The sequence below is a fragment of the Lactuca virosa genome, chromosome 9, assembly GCF_052849685.1.
Source record: "Lactuca virosa cultivar CGN04683 chromosome 9, Lactuca_virosa_CGN04683_v6, whole genome shotgun sequence".
Classification (NCBI taxonomy): domain Eukaryota; kingdom Viridiplantae; phylum Streptophyta; class Magnoliopsida; order Asterales; family Asteraceae; genus Lactuca; species Lactuca virosa.
Window position 1 is genome coordinate 190,928,424 of NC_136434.1, and position 11,591 is coordinate 190,940,014.

An 11,591-nucleotide genomic window follows, 5' to 3' on the forward strand; every position below is an offset into this window, starting at 1 on the left:
ATGGGGCGGTAAGATGACGTTTGATTCCATTTAGATCACAAAATGAATTGAACTGGAGTGAGGTAAACTCACCCCCTCGATCACTTCGAAACACCTTCAAAGACTTTCCAAGCTCATTCTCCGCCAAAGCTTTGAACTTTTTGAAGTGTGAAAACGCCTCACTTTTCTCTTTTAAGAGAAAAATCCACATATACCGTGAAAAATCGTCAATTAGTGTGAAGATGTACCGATTTTGACCCTTCGTTGACGGTGTTATCGGACCGCATAAATCACCATGAACTAGCTCCAATGGTCGTGTTGCTTTGTACGTCGTCATTAATGGAAATGACTTTCTTGTTTGCTTGCCCACCAAACAAGACTCACATAATTGATTTTCATTGTCAAAATGTGGTAACCCTTTAACTAGACCATTCTTGGACATCTTCTTCATAGACTCGAAATTGATGTGCCCAAGTCTTGCATGCCAGCGCCACGTGTCTTCACTTAGTCTTGAATGAAGGAAAATAGGTACTCCAATGGGCAACTGTATTTTATAAAGGCGGTTTGGTGTTCTTTGTACCTTCATTAATAAGCAGTTGTCGGCATCATGCATTGTCAAATAGTTGTCTTTCATCCGAATATCGCACCCGGCTTCGGTTGCTTGTCCGGGACTGAAAATATTATTTTTCAAATCCGGAATAAAATAAATCTCCGTTATCAATCGTTGTTGCCCCGATTTTCCTTGGAAAACAATTGAGCCTTTCCCTTTTATTTCGACACACGAATTATCACCGAATTTGACCTTTCCGGTTATTCCTTCGTCGAGTTCGGAGAAAAATGAACGATTTCCCGTCATGTGATTACTCGCCCCGTTGTCCAAATACCACACATTGTTGTCTTGTGAGTTGTATTTGGATGGCATCACCTTTTCTTCATTTAGAAACACTTTTTCATGAAAAATACAGTTTCATCAGTGTCGTCTTGCTCGGTGAAATTGCTTTCTTGGAATTTTTGAATTCGGTCCGGACATTTGGACGCGTAATGGCCCAATTTATCGCATCTGTAGCATATAATCTTTGACAGATCTTTTTTCGGGTTTTGGTTCGAGTCTGAATTGAAATTTTGCTTGTTTTTGGGCTTATTATGGTTCAGGGCCGAACTGGGCCGGTTTCCTCTTGGGCCTGACCCACTGGGTCCTGCTGACCCGGATCCTCCACCCGACCCGGATCTGTTCCGATTAACCCCCCCACCTTCACCCGATTTCGCCCATTTCCCCTTCGACTCTCTCGATCCACCTGAAGAGCCACAACCACCGCCGCTGCTCGAGCTACCACTCGATCTCGAGGCAAACAACACCTTCGCGCCTCCTTCTCCGCTGTCATCTGCCTCCCTTATTCTCTCCTCGTACGCTTTCAGACGTCCAACTACGTCCTCGAAGCCAACGGATTTCAGATCGAGCACCTGCTCGAGGGATGCCACCAGATGGATGAATCGCCTGGGAACAACCTTCAGAAGCTTCTTCACAAGCTTCGACTCGTCAATTGTTTCATCAAGTGAGGCAGATTTCGAAGCCAAACCGGAGAGTTTTCCGGCGAACGAGTCAATTGACTCTGTCTCGATCATTCTCAACCGATCGAAATCGGTGTTTAATGTTTGCAGTCTCGCCTCCTTTACCCTATCAGCTCCGACGTATCGAGCTTTAATCGATTCCCAGCGGACCATCGCTTTATCAACGTCCCCTATCTGCATTATCAAGCTCTCAGGGATTGCTTGATACAACAATCCCATGGCAAGGTAATTCTTTTCTTTATTTTCTTCTCCTGGATCAATTACTGACCAACTTTTATGAATTCGTAGGACAACTTTCATACGGAGGGACCAGACCATGTAATTGGTCTGGTTTAGCATTGGGCAAGCCACTGATGTGGTTCCAATTTCTTTGATTCTGACCAGAGGTGTAGCAGCACCGGTACCTCCAGCATCTTCAACGTCTGACATCTTCTTTTACTGGTGTCCTTCTTGATCACCAGGTATTGAATTCAAGGCCCCTGTTCTTGAGCTTTGATACCAATTCACGCTTCACAGAAATGTAATAGCACACAATATATATCAAACTACTCTTTGATTAATTTGGAAATATAACTCAAAAACCAAATTAGTTTACAGTGTGTTTTTGTTTCTCTGTGTTGGTGTGTATTACCCTCTTGATAATGCACTGTATTTATAAGATGGACTAAATCATTTCCAATCCTATAATAATAAACATGAGACCCAACCAACTTGTTGGTGTCCCCTACTTTATTTGTGGGTGGAAGACATGAATGGAGTGAAATGAGGAATTAGGATTCCAACAATATGAGTGGAGTGAAATGAGGAATTAAGATTCCAACGGGGTCTTCTCTACTGCTGTGGTACGCACCAAACTGACTGCTACATTCCCTAGTTTCCATCTTCATTGCATTTATTGGTTTCAGGAGGTCCCTATCAAAGTCCTTACTTTTGTATGGAGGGCTAAAATGGGTAGGATCCCATCTTCTATAGCTTTAAATCAACGTGGAGTGACTTTGGACTCCTTAACTTGTGGATATTGTAATGGGGTTGATGAGTGTGCGGACCATATTTTGACCGAATGTAATTTTTCTGGTACAACACGGGAATGGATGTTCAAGTGGTGTGATATTGCAGTTAGGGACTTCTATCAGTGTTGATGACTTACTTGTCTTTGTGTCTTCATGGGGGAACTGTCCTAAAAGAAGGAAAATATTGATTCTAATTTGTTATGGGATGCTTTGGCTTGTGTGGAAAGCGCGCAATGAGCGGGTGTTTAAGAATGGAAAACCTTCTCCTACTCTGGTGGTTGATCGCATTAAATCCTTGGTGTACGTTTGGCTGAAATATAGAGAGGGGGTAAACAGGCGATTAAGTGGGTTGATTGGAGTATTTCTCCATTTCTATGTTTGTAATTGTACTCAATTTAACTTCTCTTGTACTGTTTCCTTGCCCCTCCGTTGGCTAGTTTCTTACTAGTCTCGGGTTTTCTTTATATATCATATTTGCCGTTTCCAAAAAAAACATGAAGAATCAATAGGTTGACAAGTGATATAACATTAATTAGGATTAGGATGACTAATAAAGTGATAAATGACAAAAAAGAGAATAAAATATATTTTTATATTAGAATGCGTAGATATCTAATATATTTCTTAATATAATAATCCACAAAATTTGTCTCATTAATGTTTTGTTATGATTTGTGATATGTAGAGATTATCTTTCAAAAAAAGAAATACCTTTTTTTTTTTTTTTTTTTTTCTTTTTTTTTTACGAATGAGTCAACTGTTAACATTTCTTAGTATAACATAATTAACAAAAATAATGTTTTATTATAGTTTGTGGTAAGTAAATAATCTTTCAAAAATAGAAATACAAATCTTTTGGAATGAGTCAAGGAAAGTGTTGTAACTTTTAAATGAAGAGAATAAAAACCTTCAAACTCATAATTAAAGTACCTCAAATACCTTTGTATGTAAAAAGATTATTTGTTTGAAAGCTTAAGTATGAAAAAGTAAAGAAATTAAAGAACATCGTAATAATCAGAAAACAAAAACTAATAAAGAGTCGAGTTTCTAAGTGAACGTAAACTTGGAATTAAACAGATATTTATAAACTCGGTCACAAATTAATACATACAACATGAGTGAAAGGATGAAGTTAACTCATATAAAGTTTTTATTACGAGAAACATTTCAGTGATGTCTTTCATGCGATGGTATTGGTGGTTCTAAATAACTCAAGGGCGCCACCGGTGTGTAACCTATGAGTAGTTCGAACATGTCTGTACTCTTTGAATTCAATAGGAACATAAAGACGAGGATGTTCCGAGTCCACGAGTTCCGGTGGTGCTTCCACCTTCTTGTCCTTCGGTCCTAACATGAATAAAACTATCGAGTAACGTGTTTTCGGTTCAAAAGAGCAGACTCTGTGTTTCACGCTACAAAATCTCCCATTGCTCCATGCCTTGATGATTGATCATTACATTTATACAATTAAATCATAATAAAGAAAAAAGGTAGTAAAAGAATATCTTATATAATATTACAACTTTCTTTGAGTGGAATGATATTACCTTGCCAATATCGCCGATATTCACAGCTAAAGTACCGGGAACGGGATCTACAGAAATTATCTCACCAGAGTATTTATCAACCACTTGCAGACCGTTTACCTTATCGTCATCGTGTAAAATGGTCAGAAATGTAGGGTCGGAGTGCATGCCGACGCCGCTTAACCCTACGCTTTCTTGACAATAATGGTATTTGTTCATTCTCATTTGGCAATAATATCCGTTGAATAAATCTCCGGCTAAGCCACTACCTTCCATTAATTTTCGGCCAAGAAGTCTGGCCACATCACAAGTAGCTTTCATATACGTGTTTATAATATCCCTACAACAACCAATCAAACTATTGAGTTTATATTCTTAATTCTCTTTTTTATTGAAATTTTGTAGTGTATTTATTTTCTAGTTTCGTTAGTGATCAGAAGAGCATATAGTTGGAGGGCCGAAGAGAAAGATACCGTTGGTGAGGGGAGGCTTCGAGGCGATCATAGAATTCATCGGGTGAAAAGATATCGTCGATGCTTAAAGTCTCGAAAAATGGAGTTCCTGGGTTGCGTTGCAGGTAGCCCTTACCTTGTTCGCTATGAACCGTCCGTTTCTTGATCTCATCGGGAAGACTAAGAAGTGAGGCGATCACCGCCTTCATCTCGACCATGAGCCCCGCCGGAACACCATGGTTGACCATCCTAAAACAACCCCATTCTTCACAAGCCTTCATTATTTCCTCAGCCAATCCATCACCCTTTTGCATATCCATCACAGGCACCTCGTCCCTCGCCATCTCTTAATTTCTGATATTATTATGTGCTCCCCAGTGGAGTAATTTTCTATGTTGGGATACAAGAGTTGATATATATAATAAAATTTGTAATCCAATATATTTAATTAAATAATTCGTACGTAGCTGCACATAAATTACTATTAATTTAAACTGTTAAACAAAATAACACGTATATTGGGTTGTTCTTTTTGTAGGTGGTGTTATATTCGCGTCGGTCTATTTTAATTTTACCATATTTATTCCAGTGTTCGTCTTTTTGTATATGTTTTTTCTAGCTTTTTTTTTGTTAAAAAACATACCGTGATCAAAACGGGTTACTACGTAACTTTCATTCGTCGTGATCAAACTTAATTTCATAATTTAAAAAAAAAATAACATTTGTCCAATTCTGAACTTCGTTTTCAAGAAACTAAAAAAATCAAAACAACAATAATAGTTTAAACTAGATAACAAATATTGTTATTCAGTAAAGACTATGAAAACACGGCCTGTGTTTCAAGACAATCTTTCTTTTTTGGAATTTAAAGAAATGATACGAGTGGGGTCGTGTTTTGTTACTGTAACCTTTCCGACGCCTTCTTGACAAATTCACGGTTGTTTGTTGTTTTCGTTGGTGGAGCAATTGAGGAAGCATATCAACAATGTGCAGTGTAGTATATTACCGTGTCCTTTTGTTTTAGAATAAAGCTGATGAACAATTATTATGAAGATACTAAAAGTTTCAACAATCAAGATATTATAAAAACGCCGTTAAAGGTATTTTAGCAAAGAAAATAGACATTACCCGCATAATGAAGTAGGGGTGACAATTTTCAATATGACGCATGACACGATACGAAAGTAAAAATGTTTGTGTTGAGATTTCTGACCCGCCAACCCACCAAATAAATGGGTCGTGTTTGGATTGATATTTGGGTTTGTAGCGTCGCCACGAGATTTTGGATTAACAAAATTTACATTTGATTTATAGCTTAATCAAGATGTCAGGTTGTTTATAACATCCAACTTTTCAAACCAAAATTTTCAATTTTAATTAACTTAAAACATTGTTCATAAAAACTCATCTCAAGAAAGTCGCAAGTATCAAATACAAATCAGCATCATAATATTAAAGTGTCCCAAAATATCCGGAATCATAAATTGCAGGCGAATGTGTACAATCAATGTTGGTGATTTGTTATTATCAATGTTATTTAAGTGTAATGAGATTACTTTTGTTGAACAAAAGTGATCTTCATAAATATTAAACAAGTAAGGAAAGCGTGGAGTACACACTTGTTTAAGTTTGATCAAGTTTCAAAGTACACTATCATTTAGGGGCGAAGCCCTTAAACGAACGGGGGTCCGGGGGCAGCGCCCCTAGGAGCGGGGTCCAAGGGGCGGCAGCCCTTGGCGGGGTCCAAGGGGTAGAGCCCCTGGCTGGGGTCGAGCTGCAAACTTCCGTTTTTAATATAGAGTATGTTACTATATTAAAAATGCATCAGAAAACGGATTTTCAGAGAATTGACCACTAGTTTGACCCTTATCCAAACTTCCGTTTTTATGTCAGTTTTTATGGTTTTACGACAGTTTGAAACTGTCATATGACAGTTTTCAGACAAAGATCTTAAAGTCGTTTTTGGTCTCATTTCTGGTACACACGAAATTCATAACACCCACATTTTCTGTTCTTGCTCTCAATTTCTGAGTCTTATCCGATTAAAGATTGGGAGTACCACCCAAATACTTTAATCTGAAAGTGATACCATAATTCTAAGAATTTCCAAGCCTTTCTATAACCCAAATTTCTAACAAAGATTAAAGTATTTCTGTGATCATGGCAAGTGACGATTCTGTGAAGGAAATGACAAGTAAGTTTGACAAACTGAACAAGTTTGAAGGACAATACTTTCGTGGATGGCAGAAGAAGATGAAATTTCTTCTTACCACTCTAAAAGTGGTGTATGTTCTGAGTACATCCATGCCAGTCTTACCAGAATCTGTTGAAGATGAGCCTTTGGAGGAAACAAAAAGAAGATCAAAGTGGGAAAATGATGATTACATATGTCGTGGTCATATTCTCAATGGTATGTCTGAATCTCTTTTTGATATCTATCAAAATTTTGAATCTGCAAAAGAACTGTGGGATTCTCTGAATCCAAATACATGGTTGAAGATGCTTTTAGCAAGAAGTTTCTTGTCAGTAACTTTATGGGTTACAAGATGATTGACTCCAGGCCTGTTATGGAACAATTCCATGAAATGTTAAGGATCCTGGGACAGTTTGCTCAACACAATCTGAAAATGGACGAAGCCATTTCTGTGGCTGTGATCATTGAGAAACTGCCCCCTTCCTGGAAGGATTTTAAACACAATCTGAAACATAACAAAGAGGAATTGACTTTGACTCAACTTGGAAGCCATTTACGGATTGAAGAGTCCTTAAGGACTCAAGAAATTGATAACAATCCCAAAGGAAAGAACCAAGTTGGTTCCTCTTTTGTGAATATGGTGGATGGAGAAGGATCAAAGAATCAAAAGAAGTCTAATGGAAAAAGGAAGTTTAAAGGAAAGGATGACAAGTCTTTCAATAATAAGGCTAAAGTGGTGTGTTGGAATTGTAATAAACCGGGTCACTTCAAGAAAGATTGTCGTTTTCCAAAAGTGAACAAGGATGGTGCTGGACCAAGTGGATCCAAGGATCCAAAAAAGCAACAAGGTCAGATTTCTGTTTTCATGCAGAATTCCAAATATATTCAGAATTATATTTATGTGATTTCTGAAGCATTTTATGTGTAGGGTGATAATGTTGCATGGTGGGTTGATTCGGGAGCAACAAGTCATGTTTGCAAAGATCTATATTGGTTCAAGGACTTTCAACAAATTGATGACGGATCTGTTGTGAAGATGAGAAATGTTGCAACTGAACCAATCAAAGGCATAGGATCAGTTTTACTTACTTTTACTTCTGGGAAATGTTTGTGTTTGAACAATGTTTTATATGTTCCAAGGATTCGTAAGAATCTCTTGTCTGAAACTGTATTAAATAATTGTGGTTACAAACAAGTATTAATAAGTGACAAGTATATCTTGTCAAGACATGGTTCTTTATGGGATTTGGATATGTATGTAATGGAATGATTAGTGTAATGGAATGATTAGCTGCTTCAAGAAGTTAGGACTTGGCTTTGATATGCTTATTGAAGGATGGGACACAAGCTAGTAAAATATAGTGTCAAGTTAGAACTTATGAGAATGTAAACTGTTGTGTGTATTATCTTCATGTATTCACTATGGATAGAAAGGGTTCAATCCTTAGTGACACCCTAATATTCGAATATTTGGATTGTATAATATACTAATGTGAAATTCAATCGTCACGACATTTTATTTATGCATCAGTTTGTTGGTGTTATGTTTCATTTTAAGTTAATCAAGATTACATTTAAATGGGGGAGGTTTGTTGGTGATTTGTTATCATCAATGTTATTTAAGTGTAATGGGATTACTTTGTTGACCAAAAGTGATCTTGATAAATATCAAACAAGTAAGGAAGGTGTGGAGTACACACTTGTTTAAGTTTGATCAAGTTTCAAAGTACACTGTTATTTAGGGGAGAAGCCCCTAAACGAACGGGGGTCCGGGGGCAGCGCCCCTGGGAGCGGGATCCAAGGGGCGGCAGCCCCTAGCGGGGTCCGGGGTAGAGCCCCTGGCTGGGGTCGAGCTACAAACTTCCGTTTTTAATATAGAGTATGTTACTATATTAAAAATGCATTCAAAAATCGGATTTTCAGAGAATTGACCATTGTTTGACCCTTATCCAAACTTCCGTTTTTATGGTTTTATGACAGTTTGAAACTTTCATATGACAGTTTTCAGATAAAGATCTTAAAGACATTTTTGGTCTCATTTCTGGTACACATGAAATTCATAACACCCAGATTTTCTGTTCTTGCTCTCAATTTCTGAGTCTTATCCGATTAAAGATTGGGAGTACCACCCAAATACTTTAATCTGAAAGTGATACCACAATTCTAAGAATTTCCAAGCCTTTCTATTCCCCAAATTTCTAACAATCAAGCCTTCGCCTTCCCCCGATCACTAGAGGTACCTGAAACACATTTAATTAACAACTGTAAGCACGAAGCTTAGTGAGTTCCCCAAAGTATCACATACATCACAACATAAATAAACAGTTATGGGTTATCAGCAACCCTGGAGACTAGCCGAAGTCTCGGTGGGCACGCCCTGTGGATTATCAACAATCCCGGAGACTACCCGAAGTCTCAAAACACACACACACACAGTTACACATATTACAGTAACAACAAATAGACCCAGCCGATCAACACATATATTCTACCATACAAGTAAGAATAGTGAGGAGACTCACCTCACACAGAAGACTGATAGACCTCACACCTGAACTGCCGGTGTAACGCCCCGATTTTCAGGTATTGTTTAAATAAGGTTTTGGGGTTAAGCTCTACTCGACGAGTTGGTCGACCTACTCGTCGAGTAGCAGCGGGGCAGGATCGCGTGTTAAGTGACCTACTCGACGAGTCCATATTGGGACTCGGCGAGTAGGAGCTGGCAGATGAAACCCTAAATCCCGGGGTTTGCACCCCTATTTAAAGGAACCTCAGCCTCCTTTGGCCTCTTTACAGTCTTTGAGAGCCCCTTAAAACCCTAATACGTGTGTGTGTGTGCCCATTGTGTGATTGAAGCTTGAAAAGAGAATCTTTGGAGGGAGAAGGCTTAGAGGAGAAGGAGATTATAGCAAGTAGAGTGTGGAAACCAACTCTTATCTCAGTTATCACCTTCTGGAGGTAACCAAATCACCTTTTCCTTGTGAATCTCTTCTATTGGTTGAGTTTTAGGGTTTTTGGTGAGCCTTTAAGTTGGAAAGTTGAGCTATGGGCTAGATCTGAGATTGTGGCTTCAGATCTGGACCCTCTTTGGATTCTATAAGCATAAAGTTACAGTCTTGGTCATGATTGAGGTCCCTTTTGAGCATAAAGTTCCATTAAGAACTTAAAATAGGCATTTAGAGCCTTTATAGCCATGCATGCACGTAAAGTTTGCAACTTTACGTGATAAGCATGCCCTAGAAGCCTGGATCTGTGATTTGGAGCCGCTGCATGGCTCAAAACAAGTCTGTATGGAAAAGGGACTGAATGGACTCGGCGAGTCGCAAGGTTGACTCGGCGAGTCACATGAAGATGGCTGTGGACTCGACGAGTTGGATGAACAACTCGGCGAGTCCGATGAAGATTACCATAAGACTCGACGAGTTGAAGAACAACTCGTCGAGTCGGATGAGTTTTCCCTAGGATATGTATGCGTGTGCATCCGTCGAGTTGCAAGGAGGGAACTCGACAGGTGGCCTTAAAGTTTGAACGAGAATCGAAGCAACTCGACGAGTCATCCCGATGACTCAGCGAATTGGATTGTGCTTCAAGGAACTCGGCGAGTAGTCGAGGTTACTCGGCGAGTTGGGGTCAACATGGACTGTTGACCTTGACGGAGGACTTTGACTTTGACCAGGGGTTGAATGGTGTGTTATGGAGTACCTTATAGAGTTAAGGAATTATGAGTATATTGTATTATGGTCATAGGTGGTGGAGCCTGTGTCAAGTGATCCGAGAGTTGGAGTTTACCTTTCGAGTCGACATCTGCGAGGTGAGTTATCCTCAGTATACCGATAGGGTCTACGACACCAAGGCCGGCCCTTTAGTTGTTATTGTTATGGTATGCTACATATGGATTTGATCTGCTAGATCGGAATCAGGGTAGACAGTATGTTATGCTTTTATGATCCGTAAGGATTGGTATGTTAGTGACCTGCTAGGTCGGTACTCTCGTTACGAGAGGATTCTATGATTGATGATCAGTGTGACAGATATGTTTGATGTTTGTATATGTCAGTATGTGATAGTTATGCGAACATGGTTATTTACTTGTTAGTTGGGTTGAGGCGGTCCTGCTTTGTGCTGAAGGCCAACATACCCTATGAGCGGTCCGGGGAGACTGCAGGCCCACGAGGCAGACCAGTCATGCCAAAGGCTCGGGATGGATTCAGATAGACTGTAGGCCCAGTAGGGCGGTCCAGTCAGGCCGATGGCCCAGTATGCATGTTGATTGATTGATTGATTGACTGATTGTTGCTGACATGGTATTGTCAGTGTGGTATTGGTATTTTGGGGGTAGCTCACTAAGCCCTCGGGATTACAGTTTTCAGTTTATTGTTTCAGGTACTTCAGGAGATCGTGGCAAGGCGAAGGCGTGACCGTACCGCTCCTCATCCTTATGATCTGTTTATGGGACACTCTGATGGATATTGATTTGGAAACATTTTTGTAAACAATACTATTTGACTTTTATTTATGGTTGAAAAAGTTTAAATTTGGCGTAAAATTTTTGGATGTTACAGTCGGAACTAGAATCCGCCTATAAATCACACCAAATAACCCTAATTAACAATTAAGGTAATTTTCCAAACTCATCTAGTCCCAAGTCAAGTCTAATCCACAATTTGGGCAAAAGACCATTTTGCACCTTCCAAGACCAAACCCTCACAAATTGACCTAAAAGTCAGACTTGTCAAAAAATAAAAGGTCAACACAGTTGATCTTATATGCAGCGTACCAAGGCTCTCCGATGGGCGTAGAGCACAAAGCTTGAAAACGAGTTCCCAACTGGCTATGCTGGGTGTAGCCAGATTTACGAGCG

At 39.3% G+C, this 11,591-nt stretch overlaps 2 protein-coding genes across 2 annotated transcripts; both read right to left on the reverse strand.

Annotated features, from left to right (window-relative positions):
- Positions 1-915: 915 nt before the first annotated feature.
- LOC145140129 (uncharacterized) lies at positions 916-1,977 on the reverse strand. Its single transcript, XM_079073723.1, has one exon. It carries the CDS (start codon positions 1,975-1,977, stop codon positions 916-918), a length of 1,062 nt encoding a protein of 353 aa, XP_078929849.1.
- Positions 1,978-3,602: 1,625 nt separating this feature from the next.
- Positions 3,603-4,932, reverse strand: LOC145137982 (2-oxoglutarate-dependent dioxygenase DAO-like). The gene is made up of 3 exons (XM_079072124.1): positions 4,558-4,932; positions 4,106-4,424; positions 3,603-3,996 (listed from the first exon to the last, which is right to left on the reverse strand). Exons 1-3 carry the CDS (start codon positions 4,878-4,880, stop codon positions 3,739-3,741), a joined length of 900 nt encoding a protein of 299 aa, XP_078928250.1. The 5' UTR covers positions 4,881-4,932; the 3' UTR covers positions 3,603-3,738.
- Positions 4,933-11,591: the final 6,659 nt, after the last annotated feature.

Excerpts from the sequence above, each read along its gene's own strand:
- LOC145140129 (XM_079073723.1), bottom strand. The coding sequence starts at position 1,977 with ATGTCAGACGTTGAAGATGCTGGAGGTACCGGTGCTGCTACACCTCTG.
- LOC145137982 (XM_079072124.1), bottom strand. The coding sequence starts at position 4,880 with ATGGCGAGGGACGAGGTGCCTGTGATGGATATGCAAAAGGGTGATGGA. Across the intron at positions 4,425-4,557 it reads GAAGCCTCCCCTCACCAACG|GGATATTATAAACACGTATA; the intron begins GTATCTTTCTCT and ends TGGTTGTTGTAG. Across the intron at positions 3,997-4,105 it reads ATATCGGCGATATTGGCAAG|GCATGGAGCAATGGGAGATT; the intron begins GTAATATCATTC and ends TCAATCATCAAG.